At 40.1% G+C, this 26945-nt stretch overlaps 1 protein-coding gene across 4 annotated transcripts in view; it reads left to right on the top strand.

Annotated features, from left to right (window-relative positions):
- LOC140135476 (uncharacterized) overlaps window positions 1–26945 on the top strand; it is a 46945-nt gene that overhangs the window by 7783 nt on the left and 12217 nt on the right. The window contains exon 3 of one of the 4 annotated variants that reach the window (XM_072156989.1): window positions 6489–8305. The exons of 1 other annotated variant lie outside the window; for it this stretch is intronic. In XM_072156989.1, coding sequence (XP_072013090.1) covers window positions 6489–8305 — 1817 coding nt within the window. Of the gene's footprint in view, window positions 1–6488; window positions 8306–11226; window positions 12945–26945 lie in introns of all 4 variants that reach the window. 2 more of the 4 variants (XM_072156992.1, XM_072156990.1) reach the window with 2 other exon arrangements.

Here is a 26945-nt window from a genome sequence, read left to right on the forward strand (position 1 = left end):
CTCAAAATATGTCCTTTACCGACGGCAGTCACTTGCCGTGCCCTCTAAAGAAGTTGCCGTCGGTGCCCTGCACCTCAAAGGACTTTGCCGACCACTCCATTGTGAACTCCTTTGTGATGAGTTCTAAGGTCCTTGCCGACTTTTATTTACGTTGATTTCCCCTTCTATGACCTTTTGAAGGGACACCTATGCTAAACTCAAAGCTGACCTCAGAAGACAGTTTTGCCGACAACTCCTTTGTGATGAGTCTTGCCGACTTGTATTTACATTTATTTTCCCTTCTATGTGACCTTTTGAAGGGACACCTATGCTAAACTCAAAGCTGACCTCAGAAGACAGTTTTGCCGACAACCCCTTTGTGATGAGTCTTGCCGACTTCTATTTACATTTATTTCCCCTTCTATGACCTTTTGAAGGGACGCCTATCAGTGTTGTAGTCGAGGACCTCATGTCCGAGGCCAAGGCCAAGGCCAAGGACTTGGTGTCCGAGGCCAAGGCCAAGGACATGGTGTCCGAGGCCAAGGACAACCCTCCGAGGCCAAGGACTTTTGTCTCCGAGTCCAAGGCCAAGGACCAAGGACTTTCATAATAATGAACCATACTAAACCACGCCCAATCGGGGGTCATATTGTCGTCAACAACTTTAAATAACGCTGCACAGTAAGCCTATCTATATAACTTTATAAACTAAACATGCCTAAAATGAACTCTTTATCCTAGTTTCAACCAACAAAACCCAACTTGTTCATTATATCGATTTGTTTCTTAGTCTTAGAGAACAACCCAAAAGTTTGATGAAGTCCTATAAACGGAAGTCCTTTCGCTAGAACGCTAACCCCCTCCACCCTCCCCTCTAACGCAAGTGTCAATTATCAAAAACTCAACCTATGCATAGGATACAGTGCCATTGCTATGGTGGATGGGGGTGCGACAATGCTAGGATATTTTCTTCGTACCTTTTTGGCACGAAAAAAATAATAATTAGGACTTACTTGATTTTCAAATAAAAAAAAATCAGCTGCTTACAAACAATGACACAATTAACTTACAAATTGCAGGTTCCGAGTACTCTAGATTTTAAATCATTTTGAAGCAGCCACTGTAAAATTTCAATATTGTAGGCCTACTTCAGAAAATACTGAAATTTTATATTAAATCCTTAAAGATCAACTTTGACCGATGTTTTAATGACTTTTTATACAAACATAATCTGACTTTTCGAACCCCCCTCCCTAGCGGAAGGATTTTCGTTAATAGGACTTTTGGGTTGTTCGATCCCTTATCTAGACAAGTATTGAAAATTACAATATAGCACACTTATGTGTTTGATCCGCATTTAATTCTGTGAGCTGATGAGATTAACCCAAAATAGATGAAATTCATTTGATCACAGTTAGGCCTACCCGGTAATCGAAACATGCCCTAGAGTAGCGTCCAATGAGTTTCTTAAAATATCTAAAGAACCTCTTGTGTCTATTCGATATTCCTATTTTAGGAATCATATTAGCCGAGTGGAATTTTTATATAAAACCACATATTTGGCCTCCATGTGCATGTTTTGCAAAGAGCAAAGATGATAGTTAAGAGTGCACCAAAATATTGACAAACTGTTTTGTATTTCAATCAGGTACAATAAAAAGCTATCCTTGTCATGTTTCTCTAAATAGGTCTAGTTTTAATTCATAACTAAACAGCAGATCATGAGATTGTACTCTTCCACACTTTAAACATTTGCCTGCATTTTTGATGATTTTGCCTGTCCTTGTCCGGTCCTTGTTGTCGAGGACCAAGGACTTTGAGGTCCAAGGCCAAGGCCAAGGCCAAGGACTACACGTCCGAGGCCAAGGACTGCATGTCCGAGGACCAAGGACTTCAAAACCTGTCCTCGAGGAGTCCTCGAGGCCGAGGACAGTACTCGAGGACTACAACACTGACGCCTATGCTAAGGTCACTTTTGCCGACTTTCTAACTGTTTACATTTATTATTTTCACTTCCATGACCTTTTTGAAAGGACACTATGCCTAATTAAGATAATTTATTATTTGATTTCTGGACATTTTCGAAATTAATTCTTATATCTGTTGGATTCATATATATACCCTCACTTAAACATGATTATAAATTCCATGGTGTTAAATTGTTTTTTTGCCCAAAATCATTGTCTGGTGGAGTAAAACAACTTCAAATCTATTGTGTTATATCACTGAATTAAAAACATATTTTTAGTGCATTCAGTCATAGTCACTAAATATTTCAATGAGATAATTTGCATATTTTACCAAATAAGGAAACCTGTTTTGTAGTATAGGCCTACGTTCATATCAAAATATTTGCGAACATGATTAAGCTCATCAGTAGAGTAGACTATAATGACTTTATGCTTAATGCTTGTGGTGATAGCTGATGATGTCCAGGGGATGCTGATGTAGCATTTACATATATTATAATGAGCTAATTTGCATATTTATATTTTGCAATTTTTTAAGGAAAATACCTTAACCTTTGGTGTTAGAAAGGACAGAATAATTCTGGTATACCCTGCACACAAGTACAAACCTAATCCAAATCGATATAGCTACAGACTGAAATAAAAGGGAATTCCCCAATTCTTTCCGCATTGTATACTTGCGAACTTCAATATTTGAAGACCAATGTTCGATAAGCACTAAAATCATCTATCATGATTGCTAATGTGAGTTTTCTTTACTTTTGAGAAATTGCCTTGGGGCCCTTCTCAAATTTTAAACAGTTGCCGTGATGCCCTTTTGAAATATTACAAATTGCCGTGCTGCCTCGCCTTTTCAATGGAAATCCAAGGCAATTGTCAACTTGCCCTAAAAAAGTTGCCGTGCCCCTTCAGATCCTTAATTCGAGGGCTGGTGACTTTTAAGCTTACCTAATGATGTTAACTGGAATCTTCGTGCTAGAAATGACCTCTAATAAACGCCCCCCCTTGGGAAAATGTAACGCCCCCGGGGGCGTTTATTTGACGAAATACGGTACTTGAGTGGCCCCCCTCGGTAGCAAAATTGTTGTTCATGTGTTGGGTGATTGCATGTCCATGTCCACATGGAGGGCGTTTTGTTTTTTGTGTAAACACTCTCAAAGATCAAATCCTTTAGTTTGCCACTTGCCTCCAAATTTATCCACAATTTTTTTTTCACAATTTCCCAAAATCTTGAGTGTTTACAATTAATCTTAATTTGGTGTGGCATTGTAGAGGTCACAGTCAGCTCCAGAGCAGGCATTGCACACTCTGAGGATTTCAGGCTTCAATGGAGTTGTGTGGGGGTGGTTATGCAGTCTGGGATTGACTTATAGGAATCGCAATTCTCAAGTACGCCAATCCTCAAGAATTCTGTGACCATCAGAACATGGCTACTATTATTAAAGATGTTCACAAAATTGAAAAGTAGCCCAAATCTTATGTAGGGGTCAATCAAAGGTCAGCACAGTCCTTCAGGCGTCATTGAATTTCAAACTTGCTCAAATTGTGTAAAATCATACCCAGGGTCAGAATTTCGGCGAGAATCCATTCTCGCAAAGATCTCATCAACAAAATTGCAAGAATCTAAATGGATTATTTCAATTTATCATACAAAGTTATATGGCGAGAATCCATGGATTCTTGCAAAATTCTATTGGGAGAATTCAAAAGGATTCTCGCACTTGGTTGCATCAACTCAAGGATTCAGAAAAAGTAAATATGATATGATAGGCCCTATTATATGAAATCTTGGGGTAGACCTTCCTTGTCAGGGTCTGGCAGTAACAAAGTGCATAAACAGTGCAAACTATTAACTTTATTTGACTTATAAATGTTACATCATATTTTCGTTGAAATAAGAGCACTTTGAGTTTCTGACCCCTGTGTGGCCAAACAAAAATAACCACCCCTGGCTTTGACCTTTTTTCTTTCAACTCGAGAACAGTATGTTGAAGATCAGTCAAACTAATTTTTTCTGTATCCTTGAGCTGAGAGAACCCCTTGGGAACATCATGTGCTTAGTGCTTTATAACCATCTAAGGTACCCCCCTCCTCCGGTACCTCCTAAAATAGTTTGTTGGAATGGTCAAATTACTAAAAATTGTTGTATGGGCATGAAACTTGGTGGGTACAATATGTATAGGCAACATTTAGTGCCACATTTTTGGAAGGTCATTTTGGGGTCATCCGGGGTCACCCAGGTGAATGTCATCTAAGGTCAAATTACTAAAATTGTTATATGGGCATGAAACTTGGTAGGTACAGTCAACATTTAGAGCCAAATTTTGGAAGGTCATCTCGGGGTCATCCAAGGTGACCCAGGGGTCATCTGAGGTCATAAATTGTTGTATGGGCATGAAATTTGGTGGGTATAGTTAACATTTAGAGCCAAATTTTTGGAAGGTCATTTCGGGTTGACTCGGGGGTCATCTAAGGTCAACTTACTAAAATCATTGTATGGGTCTTAGGTGGAGGCATCACGGTCGACGCTGTGCGTCGAAAAACCGTGACATCCGAGAACCGCCGTCTGTCTAGTTAAAAATTATAGCTGAATTTACTTGTTTTGAGACAACTCACTGATGACATTGTCACTTGCACAGTCTGCATAAATGTGACATGATCAAGGGGAATGAGTCACAAGTCGGCCCTGGTTGAAAATGAGTTTTACACAATGTTTCTATAAGAGGACATTTAAGGCTTTGGGAAACTGAAAACCCCATGTTGATACGAATGTTCTTTGTGAAGTTATGTCAATTTATCAATCGCTGAAAACAATATAAAACAAAAGAATTTTAACACTTCCTTTGCCAATATCTCAAAATCAATATAAGCGACATCCGACTCATTTCCCTTGATCGTGATTCCCTTGACACATATGTATATCCAATTCATCATGTTTTTGAAATAAATTCATATCAAGGTGGATTAAACTATTTTGTGTCCAGTTTTTGTGCTTTTAGGTTAACTAATCAGTGTTCGATTTACCTGGATTCGCATCGCAAAATGCGAGTCATTTTTTACAAACTGCTACTCAACTACACAGACCAGTAGCAAAAAATGCGATCCCAAAAAATTGGGGGAAAATGCCTACTTGCGATCGTGAACCACGCTGATATACCATCATTTGCAAGTTGCCATTTGTCGAAGTCAAAAATGTTTCCATAAATTCTATTTCCAAGAAAATAATCCACAAAAATATGACCCAAAAGTCCCTAAATCGTGATGTTTACGCCATTAAACTAAATACAGTATCCTCCCTTGTATGCAAATTTTTTTTTCCATGACGTGTTCCATGTATTACCAGATAACTAAAAAGCGTGCATATTAATTTTATGACGTCATAGAAGTAGCACTGTTTATATGGTGTATAGTTCAGTGGTGAGATGGAAATATCGTGTGTCCTTGGTGACAATCTTCCAAAATTATACAAGATTTTTAGGATTTCATAGATTCCTCACATTATTTTAATGCTTCAGCTAATAAATTAGTGAGTTTCCTCTACTCAAAAATGTAGGACTTCTCTTGATTACTGAAGGAAAATTTATGTTTAGAAAGGGCACACAATAATCAGCTTAGGAAGTTTAGGTGCGAATTTTGAACCACATTCGGTCTGCAACACTGCAGTTGCATAACATTTTTTAAGCATTGAGTACTGGGATTGAGTAATCTGTGAGAAGATAAGAAAATACAAAAATCTATAAAATATGGTGAAAACAAACTGCTACTCAAAATTTTGGAATTGCTACTCAAATCTGAAAGTGAGTAGCAATTTTTGCTACACAAAAAAATAGATGAAAATCGAACACTGTAACTAATACCTTTACCGATGTGCAAATTTAATCCCCCACCAAGAATTGGCGAAGGGGACTATCATAGAAATGCTAATTAGCGTCTTTGTGTGTAGGGGAGTGTGGGGGTGTGCATGTGCATGCATGCGTCTTTCAACCTTCTTGATCTAAACTGATATGGGTGTCCATCTTCACAGCTTAGATGTTCATCTCAAGTAGGCAGTGGTTGGAATCGGAGGTGGGTCATGAGTCAAAGGTCAAATTTTGAAGGTCAAATAGGGTGAAAAACTTTGCTATAAACCTTATCAATGCGTTATCTTTAGATCTAAGTATGGGTGTCCATCTTTGCAGTATAGATGTAGACAGCGGTTGAGTGCAGAGGTGGGTCAAAGGTTAAATGGGGTAAAACAGGGTAAAAAACCGTAAAATTGCTATAAACCGTGCATGCTACACTATCTCTAGACCTAAGGCAGTATGAACCTGTGTCCATCTTTGCAGCATAAATAGATATATCTCAAGTGACGGTGGTTGAGTTCTGATGTGGTCAAAGGTCAAATCGGGTCAAATAGGATTAAATTGCTACATGTATTTTAAACCTTGTTAACACTTGTCTCAATCTCCCCTGTAACTACCACAATGATGGGTATCTTGTGGTTCGTGAACCGCCGTGTTGTATTTGGGTGACACTATTGTTGATTTAATTTTATTACAGTGTTCGGGCTGTGGTGGCGTCATCTATTGTAACCGTTCACATCAGCAACAAGACTGGAAGAATCACAGAGCTGAGTGTAAAGATGTCAAAGGAGACATTGTGGCAGTGGCAAAGGCTATGACCATCACGACAGAATCCTACGCCAACATGAAACGCCTCATGGATTACCCGTTCTACTTCGGCAATACACTAGCACTGGATTTCTTACGTCTGACTGATAACGAGTGTGCCCCGTCCGAAACGGATGATGAAGCTTTGAGTAGGAACTACTCCATCTTATCTGTTGGATCAGGAGACCTACGTAATCTTGTCTACACTATCGCTTCACTGCCTGCAGCTTTCAAAGGATCTTTGAATGTTACCTTGTGTGATTTTGATCCCTTTGTGATGGCACGGAATGTGCTGTTTCTCTACATCATGGTAGCGGATGATAGTGTCGGCGATGTGGACAAGTACCTGACGTCCATCTGGTATTCGCTGCAGTACACAGACAAAGAGGAGGAGATAGTCAGCAAAGCGCTTAAGAAGCTTGGATCCTGTTCCACCGGGGACAGTTTGTATGAGTTGACAGGTGGATTGATTGAAATGGAGGATGAAGAGGTTCAAGTTTTGCGACAGGTGTGGGAAGGATGGCATGAGAAAAGGTACATCAGGTATGACAGGACTGACAAAAACAATATGTCATCCTTCGATCAGTCGTGGCATGGCTTTAAAAGTCTTGGCTGTGATGATAAAGTGGAGTCACCTCTGTACCGTCAACGCATGAGGGCTGTGAAGAATTTGCGTCTACGCGAGGACCATCCTTTCATGCAACGGTATTCAAGCGACATGTGGGTGCAAAATGGAAAGTTCACAGATGGTGTGAATGTAAGAGATTTAGGTCACGACAATGTGACCCTTACTGGTCGTCCGGGGAATGATTTCTCTCCGAGGTGTAAAGGCGGCAACAGTGCGTATCCGTACCAGAGTGTTGTCATGGATACACATGCCATTGAGCATCCTCATCGCTGTAATCGCATGTTGTTGGAAGATTCACGGGAACCTATAGATATTGCGTTTGTGTATTGTATACAAGGAGACATGAATCCATATCGCGTTTGGGATTATCTGGGAGCTGAAGCCTCTGGATACAATGATGACATGGAGCCAATGTATTTCCGCTACATCAGGAAATGTATCAAGAGCACAGTAGATTTCATCCGCAAGAAACGACTTGACGTGAAGACCACCATCACAGAAGCTCGTAAGTTGAATTTAGAAGACAAGACTTTTGACAGGATCTTCACTTCCAATCTCCAGGATTATTTTGGGGCGCATCAGATGGTTCGCAAGTTTGGACCTCTGCTGAACAGGGGTAACAAGCATGCAGTCCTGGTTATGGAGACTCTCCATTGGGTTGAGACTGTCTACTCGTTTAACAAACAACACTTCAAAGGAGAACTGAAGTGTCTCTATGAACGTTTATACAAGCAAGATGAAAGCAGTTATAACCAAGAGTACCAAAAGCAGTTGATGGAGAGAGGTGACATAGCAAGTCCTCCTCGGTATAGACCTTCTATCGAAGATTACGATTATGACGTTGCTGATGTCATCAAGTATCTCAAGTCTCTCTACCTGGCTACTGAGGAAGGTGTCAACTCCAAGGTTCCTTCAACCAGGACCATCATGGAATGCGACGGATTGCGCATGCGGGATGTTCGTCAGGGGCGCAACAAAGTTGCACCTTTTCGGGATGTCTACCGAGGTCGCCAGGGAGGTATCCCCGGAACGGAGCGTCGTACCCTTGAATGGTTCTACCCGGCACCCAAGGATATTTGGTTTGTCCTTCACTAAATCTTTAATATTTTACTCCGCTGTTCAAGTACTAACATCACAAACACTTATTCCCTTCTAACAACTAAACACAGAGAAGATATCTTACCCTTCCCATAATGCAATTCTTCCATTTCAATTTTCTGTACTGATTTGCTATCTTGTGCAACATGGGTCATTAGTGACAAAATTTGCCTCGATTGAAAGCACATCTTCAGATCTTGCAAAATATATTTATTTCTTAACTGTCGACCCATGTTTAGCCAGTCTATTCTGAACATGAATACAAAAGGAACCTGTACAAAGTAATGGGCTTGTCATTTGATGAAATTAGGTGATGTATTATGTTGCAAAGGATTCTGGGAAGGGTAAGATACCTTAGAACTAAACCTGTCACTGTTTTGTGAGTGTCCAACTTCAATTATCTACCTTTGGTTTGAGCTGCTGTGTTTGAGCTAATACTATTGATTATCATAACTTTTTATGCTTTACCTTTTTGATTTGATAATAATCAGTTGTGTTTGAGGCTATGGTAGATTAACAGTTAAACTTGATTGTTTGAATAAACTATTTTTGTTCAAAATATTGTACATTCCCAATTGAATACAAGAGGGACTAGAGAGAGGGAAGAACACAAGATTTTAAACAAATTACAAAATGACAATTCAGCAACAGACAGGCAGTGCTCATTTTGTTGAGCTATAAATGGTACAATAAAAAAAATGATGGCATACAGCACTTCTCACATGTGTCAAAGGCAAGCCCGGTTCATTCCACTGTCGTTAGAATATGTCAGCTGCCATACAATGGCCAAACCATGCTCATTAATACCTTTGGGCTGCAATCAATGGACAACATTCATAACAGCTCCCCCATTTCACCCCTGGGTAGAGTGAGTCAAGGGGGGAGGTAAAGCACCTTGCCCAAGTGCAAAACACAGGGGCATAGCCGGGGCTCTGCCTTGCAATCCTCTGATTGTGAGGCTGCTGAGGCAGAGTCCGGGGACAGAGTCCCTACAATACAATGTACAGATGACATCTGATTATTTTAGGTACATCTGAGTGTGTGTGTTTACCGTATTTCGTCAAATAAACGCCCCCGTTACATTTTCCCAAGGGGGGCGTTTATTCAAGGTCAATTTTAGAACGATAATTTCTGTTAAAATCATTTAAACTAAAAACACATGCATGCTAAAATGACGAACTATGAACTAGAAACACTGACTTCTGGCTCACTTCCGGGTTTCTGATCCAGATTTTCAACAATTATTGACGCTATTACCGACCATGTGCGCAACTTGGTATTAAGCTTACTACACAAGATAGCATGGAAATATCGGCATTTTTTTAAACATCTTGGTTGAAAAAAAGTGGTGGGGGCATTTATTTTAGGGGGGCGACTATTTGACTAAATACGTTATGTGGTAGATGTTGATTTGTGTATTGTTATAAAGTAGGGCTAGAATGAATCTCTTCAATATATTATTTTTTTTATTTTTTCTTTTACAAATTAAGTGTACTGCTAGCCGTCCAGCGCTTATTATTTTCCACAAGTTCCTATGCACACGCTTGACGTTGTGCGCGTATAGGTGGTGGTTAACGCATAAAAGGAACCTTGCAACAGATAATAATCAAGTTTCATTCTTGCACTTTGTGACAAAATTTTACCCCTGTTATGTTTTTCACAACAGAAGATCTACATGGTGCAGAGAAGATCCATTGCCATGATTGGGGGGGATATGGAGAGCTAAAAAAGGGACCTTTTGTGAATTTTGCCTTTAAAAAAAAAAAAAGCACATTTCAAAAAATTTCCTGAAAAAAGTGGGCCTTTTGTGAAGGTTCCCTTCAAAAAAGAGCTGATCAATATTTTCTAAAGGAAAAAAAGGACCTTAATTTTCTATGGATTGACATTGTAGGGTACGTCACACCTCCTTACAGCTTTGGTTCAATCAGGGTTATACAGTCAGTATTGAATGAAGTGAAGGAATCTGGGGGTAGGCACTTCAACAGGGGTTAGGCAGTGCACCATTTTTAACCTCGAAGTGCAGGATAAATCTAGTCACACACTGAGGCATAGTCTGCCATGGTTAAAAGTGTCGGGAATAGTTGGCTGTGCTGGTCAAGTTGGGAATCCAAGAAGTTTGCATTCCCAAGTAGTACGACTGCCATCTTTATAGGAAATTTGGTATTATGTCTTGGTGAGAAGTGAACATTTCTTCAAGCTCGCAGAGTAGTTAACTCTCTGTGTGAAATTATACATTACAACTAGATTTGTTGGGTGTACACATCATGCAATGCTATAGTATAAAGAGCATAAAGCCACAAGCAGGCGCGAGCGATTTTTACCCTACGGTTACCGAGTTTTAACGCTTGGATCCAACCAGAATTTTGGCAGTGTTTTGCCTAGTGTTTTGCCTTGTTTTCTGGTGTAGGTCGCTATGTGAGATCGCTATGAAGAAGGCCATCTTGAATTTAGCCGATGGTATTTCTAGATATAGTTATAGGAAATATTTTACAATTTTCCTAAGATCATGACAAAAAAGTCCTGGCAAGGCCAAATTGAGTCCAGGTTCCAGCTAAATTATTTTGTTAACTTGTTGTGATACAGTGCGTACCGTACTGGTAAAACAATAAAGATGCTGGCTTCTCTCTCAGCTTCCGAGTCTTGTCTGACAACCATTAATAATATAATAATAATATAACATGGCCCCTGGTTCACTAGAAAATGAGAGGACCAGGAGCAGCTTTTCAAAATGTTTGGCTCCCGGTCCAGACCTACTTATTTCCAGGCCTGGTAATGAGCCATTTTGAAAGCCTTGCTACATTACTGTCAAGTTAGGTTTTGTGGATGATTATCTTTACACTGCTATTTATTCATCGAAAAATTCCACAATAATGAAAAGGATTTTGGTGGTTTCTATTTGCAGTGTGCTGCCTGCGGGGAAGTCTACTACTGCGATCGTAACTGTCAGAAACAAGACTGGCCAAGCCATCGACCCGTTTGCAAGGACACGCGACAGCGAATTCTTCGTACAGCAACAATATGGAGCATCTGTTACCAGCACTATGCGAGTAGTAAACGCTCGGGGAGTATGCCGTATTATTTCGGTAACACTTTGGCATATGACTTTCTTAACTTGCGAGAGAATGAGTGGATGACACCGCACAGTGTTGAAGATTCGTCTCTGGATGACGACTATCGTATCTTGTCCATTGGATGCGGGGATCTTCGTAGCATGCTGTATACTATGAAATGTCTGCCAGAGGAGTATCGCGGCAAGCTTCATTTCACTCTAGTTGATTTTGACCCATTTGTGATGGCAAGAAATGCGCTGTTCTTGTACATGATGGTTGCTTTTCACGATGTACCCGACATTGACAAGAAACTTGCCACTATTTGGTACTCGTTAAATGTCACAGCTGAGGCGTATGATCTCACCCTCAAAGCACTCAATGTGTTGTGTGACTGTACGGTAGCATCACTGAAAGATATGACAGGTGGTTTGGTGATGACAGTTGCAAAGGAACTGAACATCTTAAAGCAGGTGTGGCATGGTTGGAGAGTCTTGGAATGCCATAGGAACAACCCTGATGCAATCTGCCTCATGAAGCAACGGTTAACATCGACGGATCATTTGCCAAACGTTGATTGTGGCTGGGATGTCCCGAACTGCCACAAAGCCTCACGTGGGAAATGGAATGGCAACGCCCTCTTCATGGAGCCTGGAGTGCACCGAGGTGATCTAAGCTATGATAATCCAACGCTGACAGGACCTTGGGGTTCCGATGGCTCCAATCCAGATTTGTATCAGCAGAGCGCAAAATACCGTGAAATGAGCGATGTGATCATCCAAGATGGCCGCCAACCTAAAGCTTGGATGCCGTTCATGTATGCGGTACAACCAGATCACTGTCCCTTCTATGTTTGGGACTATCATGAAGCCAAGGCATTCTGCTACAATGATTCATTGATAGTAATGTACCACGCCTACATCAGCCACGTCATCAAGAATGCCATACGGTTCATCCAACAGAAGAGAGTTACCATCAAACTCATGGTGCAGAATTTCTACAACATGAAAGACAACACAAAGTATGACAGGATCTTCACTGGTGCCGTAGCAGACATCGTAGGTTTGTACCCAATGCTGCGAAGGGTGCGGCAGTATCTGAGCACCACCAATCCCCATGCTGTCATCGCAATCGATAACTGCAGCTGGATCAACGCATCACAAGAACTGATGGATCCAACATTGTACAGCATTGCATTACTAGAATGTCAGAGAGCATACCTTGAAGATTTTCCAGACCTAACACCACCTGGAAGACCAGAAGACTTCTTAACCTTTTACAAGTACGACGCCAACTGGTTCCTACGGAATCTGAAAGCAGTTTATGTCGCGACTGAATTCTGCAGTAAGCTGGTGCGCGATGAGTCAAAGGTTAAAGTGCCTTCTAATAAGATGATCATGGAGTTTGACGGACTGCAGATGAGAGATCCGCGAAGAGGCCTCAACAAGGTGGTGCCTTTTAGAAGAGTGCTGCGAGGGCGTGAAGGTGGTAAACCAAAGCCTCTATGTAGAGTTACGGAATGGATTTACACAAAGTAAATCAGGTGTGCAATCTGTGCATGAGGTTTAGACAGGTTAGACTTTGTTGAAGTTTATTCTTGTTTTGGAAAGAATGGTACACTCTTGTCCAACATCTCACAGTGTGTTGCTTCAACTTCAACTTGATCATGCTGTGTTGTGTGACTTGGTTTTCTTTTCCACTGTTTGGTGTTAATTGTGTTCACTGACATTTATTTTTGTATTTCATGCTTTGATTTCTTGTTTTGTCTTGCTGGATGTTGTCTTAACATTGTGCTTGTTTTGTGTATGATGTTTATTTGTTTTAGATAAAATTTAATGTTTGATCTTTGAAAAGTTCGAACCAACTAGTACGATACCTCAAGCAATTTGGTTGTACATTAGTAGCTGTAGACAATATAGACAAACTTGATGCCATGACTAGAAACAGTTGTTTTTAAAAAAAGAAATTATTTCTTGGAATGAGAGATCTGTATTCATCGCTCTTTGTTGGTATGGAAAGACAAATGTATGTACATTACATACTCTATATTCGTAAACTTGAAATTTGACATGTTTCACACCAAATAGAGAGGTTTTCACTGCAGTGATTTTTGTTTTTGTTCTGACTGGGGGAAACTAGAGGAGGGTGGGTAAAGCCCAAGTTGTTTATGGGGAGGCAGAATGCTGCCACTGCTTGCATTTACAAACATGTAGAGTGATTTTTACCATGTTGACAATTAGCGATGCTAGATTTACTGTAACTTTCACTTTACCATGTTACCATTGCTCCATTTCGAGCTACATTGTATTTCAGGGCAATACCAGCAATGGATTCATATTTTTTCCCTGCTAGTATAATTTTATATTGATGATATTTATCATTTCACTGGATTCTGGGTAAAAAGTACGAGAAAAGTTACGTTAAGCTGGCTTATAAGGCCGGACATAACAGATTTTCAGTATTCTGTACCAAAATTGGCACAGAATACGTGAAAAGAATATTTAAGAAGCACTGTTAGTAACAATAGTTTGGTATGTGAAAATAGTGTGTAGCTCTGCAATGGCTTAAAGAGGAGTGGTAATGTGAGAAAGAGTACTAATTAAGTCATACATCATACAATACATGTAGGCACCGTACAATTCTATATTAAGAAAAAATCATCATCAGGAGATTTAGCCAATGCTGTAAAATGGAAATAATACATAATGATGTGTAATCTGGCAAAATGGACTGAAAGAATGGGGAAAAATAAACTTAAGGGTTGTGAACTGATCGACAGCCGCATCCCTCGTTTTTCCATGATTTTGGTATGAGAAGAAAGCTCATGTTTTCTCATTATTTCCTAATTCGCAAGCTCAATCGGAAATAAATCATTTCCAATTGCGCCTACTTCTCTAGGATCTATCAACCTGCAAAACAAACACACAATGATACAGTTTATCTTACCAGGGGAATATTGTTCGTCAGCTGCGAACTACCCCTTGTTTTTCCATGATTTTGGTATGAGAAGAAAGCTCATGTTTTTCTCATTACCCCAGCAAACTGTAACGCCCGAAATACGTTTTGTCTAGATGGGGTGAAAAATAAATAAATAAATTGTGGTGGTAACCACATCGGAAGTGTATGGACTATATCCTATGGGGCATTGTCATACAGGTTTTTGCTTCTAGAGCCTAATTTCGAAACTGCTGGAGGCTGGAGCAATACAACATAAAATGGAAACATTTTGTAAATTCTTAGGCCTTATAAATGTAAGGTAGAAAACAACATGAAAATATTGGACCACAGACAGTGCCCCTTTTAAAAGAAATTCCGAAGAGAAAGTACTATAACCAAAAGATTGAAGTCATATGATAAACTAGTTTTATTACTTGGGGGGAAGAGTAAAATTTTGATTATGTCTCTTCCCCGCTCTTTAAAAACCATTGATAGAGTTTTGTCAATGATGATGGGGATGATGGTTGTTCCTTAGTATGAAAATGGTGGTACAGTGTATCAGCTTGTGAAATAGAAGTACTCAAGTGTATGTGGTGCACTTTGTCAGATTTTTTTTATGCTTTGCATGCTAGCTATAGGCTTTATCATAAAAAGTCCCTAATTTTGAGATATTTTCTCAAAATATCAGGAGCTATCTCACAAACCACTGAACCAATACTAGGCTTGTTTGTATTCATTTTAATGCAGTTTTCATGCTGTTTCCGAATATGGTCATGAAAATGTACATTTCTGAAATTTATTGCATTTTTTCAGGAAATTTGAAACTTATCGTCTGCATTTGACAACCATGTGGAGAAGGTTAAGTGTTTATTTTTGAATAGTGTGGAATATGCTAAACTTGCAATTTAAACTTAGCACATTGTTGATAGAAACAAGCAGCATTCAAACTAAGACTGAAGTGGAGTGAGTAAGAATTAACATTAAAAATGAACTTTACACATAGTTTGAAGACCCTAGTAATTTTGTGGGTTTTCTTGGTTTGTTTGCAGTGCACTGGATGTGGCGAGGTGTTTTATTGTGGTAGCTCTTGTCAGAGGAAGCACTGGAAACTGGTACACAAATCCGGATGCCAGCGTTATAAAGTGATCGTCCAGCGAGCTGCTGGAGAGTGGAAGCGGACCATGGATTACTACAAGAATATGAAACAGTCTGGGGAGATGCCGTACTACTGTGGCAGTGATTTTGCTGTGGACTATATGCTGCTGAAGGACAATGAATGGCAGATGCCTTACAAATGTGATGATGCATGCTTGGAGGCAGATTACTCCATCATGGTGCTAGGATGCGGAGATATTCGCAGTTTGATGATTACAATTGCGTCTCTCCCGGAAGAGTTCAAAGGAAAGTTGTCCGTCACCATGTGCGACTTTGACCCATTTGTGATGGCGAGGAATGTGTTGTTCCTATACATGATGGTTAAGTATGTGGAGAAACCAAACATTGCAAAGACCATTGCGACTTTGTGGTACTCTGTGCAGATTAGTGAGGAAGATTATGATTTGGTAGTTGAAGTTCTTCGTTCTTTGTGCAGCATGTCTGCTAAGTCGGTGTCACAACTTACGAATGGTTTGGTCAGCATGGCAGATGACCAGCTGGATGTCTTGAAACAGGTGTGGAAGACATGGAGTACCTTGAAATGCAACTCAAAGAAACCTGGCAACATCGCTTTACATAGAGACCGCAGGAAAGTCCGCAGTTATCTCGTTCGTAAGAAGCATATCAGAGAGGACATCAAGGAGGATCAGATAGCGTCGTATAAGAAGTGGGAATTTGATGGCATCTTTGCAGAGTCAGTCTTGGAGGTGGAGCACCTTCCATTCTTCAATCCTACTCTCACTGGCTTCAAAGGGCGTGATCCTTTTGCTGACCACACAACTCGTAATGCCCCGATGCCTACATCGTCAGAGCTGCAGAAAGCAGTTCAGGTGGAGGGTGTCCAGTACAGCTACTGTGTTATGTGCAAGAGTGAGCCATTTATGGCGTGGGATTATGAGCATGTTAAGAAGTTTGGCTTTGACACGTCGTTGGCGGTGATGTACCATGCCTATGTGAGCAATATAATCCACAAAGTGATGCGCTTTATCCACGAGGAGAAGAGAATCTCCATAACCATGACAACTCAGGAATATCGCGATCTCAAACAAGATGCTGTGTATGACAGGGTGTTCACATCTACTTTGGCTGACTATCACGGGGTGTATCCACTGTTGGAATTCTGTGGACCTTTCTTGAAGCGGGAAAACAAACACGCCGTGATCATGATGGGTACCTTCGCACTCATAGACGATGCAGTGCCATATCTGTATTGCCAGCAGGAATTGGATTTACGAGATGCGCAGATCATGAATATGGCATGCTGCGAGTTGTTTGAACTGGATAACAGTTGGCGCTGCCGTGGATTGCCACGCCCTGACTACCACTACGACTGGGAATGGTTCATGAGATTCCTCAAAGCGGTATACATGGCTGTGAAAGATACCGATATCTACAATGCAAAAGTTCCATCGTCCAAGACGGTCATACGGTGTGGCGATCTTCATATGCGGGATATACGCTTAGAGTTGAACAAGGTGGTGCCATATCGTTACACATGGGCAGTGCGCGATGGCTTGTACCCAATGAAAGGATTGCGATACATGGAATGGTTTTATCCATCGTAAGGTGACGCCTACACATCTAGGCTTTTTGTAATATTGCATGAGTTTTCTTGTCAATTTTCATTCCATAGAACTGATATTTCTTGCATTCCATTATTCAATCTTAATTTCTTTAAAGGGACATGCAGATATAGAACCCTATTCAAGCTTATTACGCGTTCAATTATGCACTATAAGTGGGGAGAGCCTCGAACTGGCAGCATACATGAAAGGAAGAATTATGTAACCTTACACAGAACGTTATGACTAGTTCAATTCCCATTCATGTATGCTGCCAGTTCGAGGCTCTCCCGCACATAGTGCATAATGGCGAACCGCAAGTAGCTAATGAACTTATGCAGACCCAGAACCACTTTTAACATAAAATTGTAATCAGATTTCACCAAATGATAATTAGCCAGCATACACATGTATACGGATAGAGTCAGCTGATCGTAAAGCTTTTTGATTTGATTTGATTTGTTCGGGTTCTGACAACCCTGGATAACCCAAGAAAGCCTCTAAGCTTATTTCCATTGGGGTCCATTTGAACAGCGGGACGGGTTGGGAACGGTCAGGGGTTAACACGCTACTCTTTTCAAACTGGCTGCGAAATACATGTACAGGTATGGCTCTCTGCACACGGGACCAACGGCTTAACACCCCCTCCGAAGGACGGGAGTAATTTCATGGTTCATTTACCCAATTCTAAATGAACCATGGGGAGAGCGGAAGTCTGAATTTAATCTACAGAAGTTGCCAACTAATTTCAGACTTTTTTTCCCAAGCTTGAGCTGTACTAGAAATTTCAGTTAGGCTATTCCATTTAAAATACACCCTACCCCTGTGGAAGATTTTGGAAATATCTTCCACAGAGGGAGTATGAATTTCAAATGGAATGAGCACATTGGCAGTTCCATTTGCAACTTCTACCTTCCTTTTGTGGATGATTCAAGTTGAATCTTTCTCGGAGGGTGTATGAAATTAAAATGGAACTGCCTAATTCCATCTGAAATTCATACTCCCCCCTATGGCAGGTATTTCCAAAATCTTCCGCAGGGGTAGTATGTAATTTAAATGGAATAGCCCAATGAACACAGGGTGATGATTCTCCATGCATATTGTGTGTTAAATGCCTACAGGTGTGAATCCAACCATGCCAACTCACACATGATTGGTTAGTAGATTCCTTATTGTATCCATGGTCGTGCGTTCACGTTGTACTTTGAAATATGTGACATACGATTGTGGTCGGATCACGTATAGCTGTTGAAAGCTGTGTTCATTCAATTGAAAATTCTAGTATAGTACTATGTTCATTTGACCAGTTGGGCAAAATATTTGATGAGCAATTCACTGTATGTGCCTTTAAAGGGGTTATTAACAAATTCCTGTCTTATCATAACACATTTTAAATTAATGTTCTTTCTCCATTTGTCATGTTTATACCTTTTTTAAGTTTTCAAATATTCGCACGCCAAAATATCTTTTTAGGGAGAATTAAGGAAATGGGTTATAGGGCTCGGGTCACTAAATATTTTGATAGTAAGTAACACAAAAATGAATCATACAAAAAGAAATTGTTGTAGAACTTTGTCCATCAACCATGTCTCAAAATACAGTGCTGAGACCCATTATACTTGTACTGTAGTATTTTGTGGTACTATATAAGTCTTGTCAGTCCTCCAGCTTTGCTGTACAGAAGTTTTGATTGGGTGATTGGATCAAGTTATGATTGGCCGATGGCCTCGACTTATACATAACAGTCACAGTGCAGTGTTGGTACATCTTGAAATACGACTGGTATGTTTTGCTGCTGAGGTGACGTAACATTGATACATTTTACTGCCGAGGTGATTTAGCACTGGTAGAATTGGCTGCTGTTGTGATACATGTAGCACTGGTACATTTAGCTGCTGAGGTGATACATTTTGGTACATTTTGCTGTTGAGGTGATGTACCACTGGTACTGATTTACTGCTGAAGTGATGTACCACTGGCATACTTTGCTGCTCACTGCTATATTTTGCTGATTTACTGAGATGTACCACTGGTACATTTCCCTGCTTCTAGGTGATGGATTTGAAGAACTGTAAATGAAGCAAATTTTGTGTATTTTTGAACCTTGTCAATGGCATCACTTTTGATTGGCATGCTTTGTAATCCCACTTCAGAATGAGGGTATTTATCAGTCTTAATTTACTGTGTGTTTGAATTTTGAGGGTTTTTTGTGCCAACTTCAAAACACCATACCTCGTACTGCACTACTACTAGAGGTAGTTGACATCATGGGGTATGCAAAACCGGAGTAGCTTTTGGTGGTAAACGTTCATCAAATTTTACAAAATTCAAACTTGTTCCAATTGTGAATTTTTTTTTATCTAGGATGTATCGTTCTTGAGTTATGACCAAAAAGATTTAATTTTTAGCTCTATGGGGTCTAAAATGTGTAAAATTTCTCTGATTTTGAGGTATCAAAATGCTTGTTTTTATATAAAAATTCAAAGCGGGCCTTTAAAATCCACAAACTCAATTTTTCAATCCAGTTGAACTCGGTTAATGGTCACACCAGTGGCAGTTGTATTTGTTTTTTCCTGTTTTTTTTTTTTTTTTTTTTTTTTGCGGTTCAAATCCAGCTGAAAATTGACAATGGTAAAAGTCAGTTGGATTGTATCCAATTTGACCCTTATTTGCTTAGAAAAAATGTCCAAAATCTTCCACATATTCGATAACTATTTTTGGATGAAAATTTTTGCATTTGCAATTGTTGACATGTATGACCTTTGACAACACAGGCCTAATTAGGAGTAGATTCAACTGTTGAATTAGACTGCTGCCCTCATTCACCATTCATCAGCCATCTGGATTGACGATTGAGAAAACTATGAAAAAGACTGCGCAGTTGTGTCCAAGACCGAGTTTAGAACTTCAGAGCGTGATCTTGTGAATCACAATGGCGCAGTACAAACGACGTGGTACACAGTGCGCCGCTAGGCGGTCGCGCAATGTCGTAAAAAATTTTTCATGAGTCCGCCAGAAGATGAACTGTAAGTTATTCAGTCGTCACTACGAAGCATACAAATATACATGTGTCTACAGTGTAGACAACTGATGGATTTACTCTACTTTTGAATATGGTTATAACCAAAATCTTCCAAACACTATGAACCACAATGGCCTCATTCCAATTGAATACCTGAGTGGAAGAAGGGCCCAACTCCATCAAAACTGTTTTTGAGATATTAAGAAAAAAATTAATATTTGGAAAAGTTTTATAGACAGAATGTTTTCGTCTTCAGTGGACCTTTAATACATGAACATACAATATTACATACATTCGAAATTATGTATGAAGTTTCCATGGCAACAGTACAGGTCTTAATACGAGCTGGAGTTGGGCCCTTCTTCCACTAATATACCGCAAGTGCCAGTTTCGTGTTGTAAATAACTACAGAAATTAGATAATCACCATTATGCACAACTAGAACTCATGTAATATGTTAGCAAGAAAGTTTATTGTAGTGACAAGTAGATTTCATGGATGAACAAAATTCCTCTTTAACCCTATATTTGTGGAAGAAGGGCCCAACTCCATGGAGTTTGGCCTTTCTTCCATGAAAACCATGATTAAGTGTACGTGGAAGACTATTTAGAGAGTGGATTTTGGCTCATCTTTCACACACAAGGAAGAACAGTTTGCTGGCAATAAAATGCTGGGTCTAACTTATTTTTGTAAAAAATTGGAGTTGGGCCCTTCTTCCACTCAGGTATTCAATTGCATAGTTCAATAACCTCAATTAAACAATCACAGTGCAAAATTGAAAAACAAGTTGGGGTTAAAGAACTGTGCCCATGATAGATGAGCATGTTGTGAATGCTAGTGAAAGGGATGTGTGGTTTGCAAATGGAAATGATCAATTGGTGCATGGAGGTACACAGATAAAGAGACATAGAAAATACTGTAGTAGAAAAATAGCTTGGTAGATTAGTATCCTGGGAAACAAATGGAATTTTCTTTTTATATTGACTTCAAAATCATGTTAAATTAAAACTGATTCAGTGATTGTACGTAATTATTGCTGGTTGATATTTCCTGCCTGGTCTGGAAAAAGTGTGGACATTTTGGTGTTTAGCCATGCTATTTTTCAGCTGATAGGCTGAATTCAGCTTTTTTGACTGCTCAAATTTATGCATTTTTATTCATTTTCAGCTTTCAGCCAAACGTTGGATCGTTTTTGCTACTCTCATGTTTCAGTTTGTTTGGATGGAAATTATAAGTTTTATGCTAAGTGGGAAATACAAAATGGAATCATTTGGAAAAAATATAATGTTGCTGTGGATCTTAGGATTGGAATCATAAATGTTTGGGGCACTTCATATGTAGAGATAGCATACCAATATATTGAACGCAATGACTTCAGATACCTGCCTTCAAAGGCAGATGTTATGTGTTTTTTTTTCACTCAGATGATTATGTAGCTTTATTATTTTTTCCTTTTCAGTGTTCCAGCTGTGGTGAAGCTTACTACTGTGACCGCACATGTCAGAAAAAAGACTGGAAAAAGCATAAGGCCGACTGCAAAGAGGTGCAAGAAATAATTGTAGATGGTGCACATCTATGGAGGGAGGTTGCGGAAGTGTCGAAGAAGGGGCAAGACATATATTTTCTACCTGATTTCCCATTCTACTTTGGCAACACCATGGCAGCCGATTTTCTCAACTTGAGGCAGAATGAATGGCAAGCACCTCACAGAGCTGACGATGCATGTCTGGCCAGGGATTACTCCGTTTTGTCCGTTGGGTGTGGCGACATCCGTAGTCTAGTCAATACCATGGCACAGCTTCCAAATGAATTTTGCGGCAAGCTGTTCGTGACCATGTGCGACTATGATCCATTTGTTATGGCACGGAACGTGCTGTTTCTATACATGATGGTGAAATACGCTACAAAGCCTGACTTCAGTAAGACTCTAGCGTCCATTTGGTATTCTGTGGTGCTTTCAGAGCATGACTACAACCTGCTTCATGAAGCTTTGACTGACCTTTGCAGCAGGAAATCATCTCTACTTGATATCACCAAAGGATTGGTTGAAATGAATGAGGAAGAAGTTGAAGTGTTGAGTCAGGTTTGGAGTGTCTGGCTTGGTATGGAATGCAAGTGCAGTAGGCCAGACTCAATTGACCTGACAAATCAAAGAAAGGAACGGCGATCACATTATACGATTTCTAAAAAATCTCACTTAAAGGGGAGCTTCACAAGCAAACATGTAGATTCATACAGAGAGTGGGATCTATATGGCATACTAGGAAGTACTGATGTTCTGAAGAAAGATTTAACATGCTACAACCCGACACTTACCGGACGTCAAGGATGGGACGAAGACAAGGATCTGTTTATGCTTGACGAATACAATGACGGACGTCAACCCAAGGATATGGAATATGTGTACTGCATCCACAATTGTGAACCATTCGATATGTGGGACTTTCTTGAAGTTGAGAAATACTGCGCCGAGAAAGATTCCCTGCCAGTAATGCTCCATACGTATTTAAGTCGTATGATCGATCTCGCTATGGCATTTATTGAAGGGAAGAGGATAGCAATACAGATGACGACAACGGCATGCCAGAAAATGACGCACAATTGCAAATTTGACCGAATCTTTACATCAAATCTGTCAGAGTACATTGGCGTATACACTCTTGTAGACATATTTGGTCCATTGCTGAATTCATCAAATAGACATTCCACTCTGGTGATGGACAACCTCGCTGTAACAGAAGTTCGGGACAATTTGGTTGACAAGATGGAGATCTTCTTGGAAGATATGAAATGGAGGGAGATGGCTTACAGTGATAAAGAAGAGTTGAAGCGAGATTTCGTCCCTCACCCGTGGGATTACAGTTACGACAGCAAGTGGTTCATGAGGTATCTGAAGGTGCTCTACTTGTCATCAGGTTTTGCGAAAGACACCAAAGTGCCTTCATCAAAGACTGCATTACAATTTGGCAGACTAAGGATGCGGGACATACGAAGAGAGCTCAACACGGTGGTTCCGTACATCTACTTAAAAGGGCCACGTCAAATGGCATCGCCAAATGGCTTGTTGCGAGTGATGGAATGGGTTCAAACTGAGGATACACTCAAAGAAAAGCAAGTTATGCAATGACAATTGAAACCCAAACTAGTAACTCTTTTAATGTTATTCATATATATATTCTGGAGGGGGGGGGGTTACACGTAAGGTGGGTATGGGTATATGGGGTCAACTGTCCCTTTTTCATGCCCTCCAGCAGTTCCTAAGACCCCCCAGTCAGGGATCATGCTCCAGTTCCTCAGCATTCAGCACCGATTAAAACAAAAGTTGTAGCTCCTTGGCTAAAATTTGGAAAAAGGCTCTACAACCAATAATTTAGCCCAGGGCCCCAAAACATGACGAGTTTCAGCTCAGAAGTCGTCATTTTTTACCGGGAAATTGGTTCTGTTTCCAAAGTTCAGTGCGAACCAAAGTGATGTTTGGAGTGCCGCCAGATTTGGCCGGATATATACAAGTATAGAGCCTGGTGTTGGATAGGTCATTATAACTGATCTCTTGAGCTAGTATTTCATGCATCAAACAAATAACAACATAGCAAACATTGTGTACACCTCTCCCACTGCCTTTTTTTAAATATAAATATTCATATTATTAACCTTTCATCTTTCATAACACCATTTAATAATATAATATACAGGTTTTTAATTTGTCAAAACCAGTGAAGAAACTTACTATTTTCTTGCTGACAGTTTCGTCAGTGAACCACTGACTTTATTAAAGCTTGTTGATGTTGTGATCCAACAGCTGATGACTGGCGGGAAGTTATGTAACTTCCGGTAGTGATGTTAGTCTTACTCGCAGTCTCCAAAAATGGATCATAAACATGACTCAGATTGTAGATCCCCCTCGTCTCTGTTCATCACTCCTCGCCCCCTTCTCCTGATCTGAATTGACTCTTTTGTCACTCTCTCTCTCTCTCTCGCTCTAAGATTTTAGACTCTCCCAATTGATAATATGATTAGCCCTGGCTACATGGTCACTAATAGCCGAGTTCTTGAATTGGCTCTCGGATTCTTTTAGTTAAGATCAGGTGTATTTTTGTTGGCTCGCTTTTTCCGCCTCCCTACGGGGCAGTAAGGATGGTGTTTTGCTCCAACCATTCCATGAAGATGTTAGCAGTAAGTGGGCTGATAGGGGAATCCATGGCAGCGCCAAATATTTTTGCTTGTAGATGGTTCCGCGAAAGGTGTAATAATTAGTCGTCGGTACAAATTTCATTAACTGCATGATGTCTTTCACCTCCTGGTGCGTGCGTTTTTTGAAGTCATGATCTTTTTCTAGTCTGTTACGGATTATGTCGAGGCACTCGTCAATGGGAACATTCGTGAATTCGTGCGAAATGAATTGTTCATTATCCTCAATCATTACACCCTAATTCCTCTGCAAGATCAAATGAGATCTTGATGTGGTCAAGTTGAAGAATGTATTTATTGAGATGTAATGCCTCGAGGAAGGCAGACTGACTATGTGTAAGTCTATGGCATAAAAATGATACTCAACTCCAAAATTGTGTAGCAAATTGATAAAATTGTGTAGCATTTTGCTATGCGATACCAGCTATTTTCAACGCTGTTGGGGGACCTCCGTGGTTCCAGAGCCACTTGTAGAATTTTTCGTGATTTTGGAAATTGTGTGACTTGTTTATTTCGCAGAATTTAAGTGTTATATAACTTTATACATCTACAAAAAATTTATTTTCTAGTGGTGTTGTTTTTGCGCCTGCACATCCACTCACAAAATTTGCAAGTATAAAACCCTCTCGAAAATAACGGAGTATACCATATTCCATTTAAAATTCAGTGGGAAGATGAAATGGTGCAGGTTTTTTTTTTCAATTTCAGTTGAACAGCCTGTTGAATGTAATGATCATTCCAGGTGAGCTTTGCTTGGAATTCTAAAATTTGCCACACATTTGCATTTTCTTTTTAGCCGTAAAAGAGTAAAATGGGTCTGTTGGTGTTAATTTGTATGGAAATAGATCACCACATGGCATTTTGTAGGAAAATCTTAGGTTATAGTACGAAATAAGAAATGCCCAGGAAAAATATAAGAAATATGGAACCCTCCGGGATGGAGAAAATATGATGTTACTGTGGTTCTGACGATTTACAAAATGTACCCTCTTTGAGATGACAAACTAGTTAATATTGAACTATAAGACCTGGTTTAAAAGGCAGCGATTGCATATGGCTCTCTTTAACTCAACTGATTATGTAGCTTCATTATTTTTTCCTTTTACAGTGCTCCAGCTGTGGTGAAGCTTACTACTGTGACCGCACATGTCAGAAAAAAGACTGGAAAAAGCACAAGTCCGACTGCAAAAAGCTGCAAGAAATCATTGCAGATGGCGCACATCAGTGGAGCAAGATCGCAGAAGAGTATTTTAATAAACAGAATACCAAGGGGCAAGACATACATTATCTGCCTGATTTCCCATTCTACTTTGGCAACACCATGGCGGCAGATTTTCTCAACTTGAGACAGAATGAATGGCAAGCACCTAACAGAGCTGACGATGCATGTCTGGCAAGGGATTACTCCATTTTGTCTGTTGGGTGTGGCGACATCCGTAATCTAGTCAATACCGTTGCGCAGCTTCCAAATGAATTTCGTGGCAAGCTCTTCGTAACCATGTGCGACTATGATCCATTTGTTATGGCACGGAACATGCTGTTTCTATACATGATGGTGAAATACGCTACAAAGCCTGACTTCAGTAAGACTCTAGCGTCCATTTGGTATTCTGTGGTGCTTTCAGAGCATGACTACAAACTGCTTTATGAAGCTTTGACCGACCTATGCAGCAGGAAATCATCTCTACTTGATATCACCAAAGGATTGGTTGAAATGAATGAGGAAGAAGTTGAAGTGTTGAGTCAGGTTTGGAGTGTGTGGCTTGGTATGGAATGCAGGTGCAGTAGGCCAGATTCAATTGACCTGACAAATCAAAGAAAGGAACGGCGATCCGATTTTACAATTTCTCAAATTTCTCACTTACAGGGGATCTTCACAAGCAAGCATATAAATTCATACAGAGAGTGGGATCTATATGGTGTACTAGGAAATACAGATGTTCTCAAGAAAGATTTAACACGCTACAATCCGACACTAACTGGACGTAAAGGATGGGACGAAGCCAAGGATCCGTTTATGCTTGACGAATACAATGACAGACGTCAACCCAAGGATATGGAATATATGTATTGCATCCACAATAGTGATCCATTCGATGTGTGGGACTTTCTTGAAGTTGAGAAATACTGTGACGAGAAAGAGTCCCTGCCAGTAATACTCCATACATATGTAAGTCATATGATAGATCTCGCTATGGCGTTTTTCGACAAGAAGAGGATAGCAATACAGATGACGACAACGGCATGCCAGAAATTGACGCACGATCGCAAATTTGACCGAATCTTCACATCAAATCGGTCTGAGTACATTGGCGTATACACTCTTGTAGACATATTTGGTCCATTGCTGGATTCATCAAATAGACATTCCACTTTGGTGATGGACACCCTCGCTGTAATGGAAGTTCAGGAGTTTGTGGTTGGCAAGACGGAGTTCTTCTTGGAAGAGATGAAATGGACGCAAATGGCTTATAGTGATATAGAAGAGTGGAAGCGAGATTTCGTCCCTCACCCGTGGGATTACAGTTATGACAGCAAGTGGTTCATGAGGTATCTGAAGGTGCTCTACTTGTCATCAGGTTTTGCGAAAGACACCAAAGTGCCTTCCTCAAAGACTGCATTACAATTTGGCAGACTAAGGATGCGGGACATACGAAGAGAGCTCAACACGGTGGTTCCGTACATCTACGTTAAGGGTCCACGTAAAATG

This window comes from Amphiura filiformis, chromosome 16, assembly GCF_039555335.1.
Source record: "Amphiura filiformis chromosome 16, Afil_fr2py, whole genome shotgun sequence".
NCBI lineage: Eukaryota > Metazoa > Echinodermata > Ophiuroidea > Amphilepidida > Amphiuridae > Amphiura > Amphiura filiformis.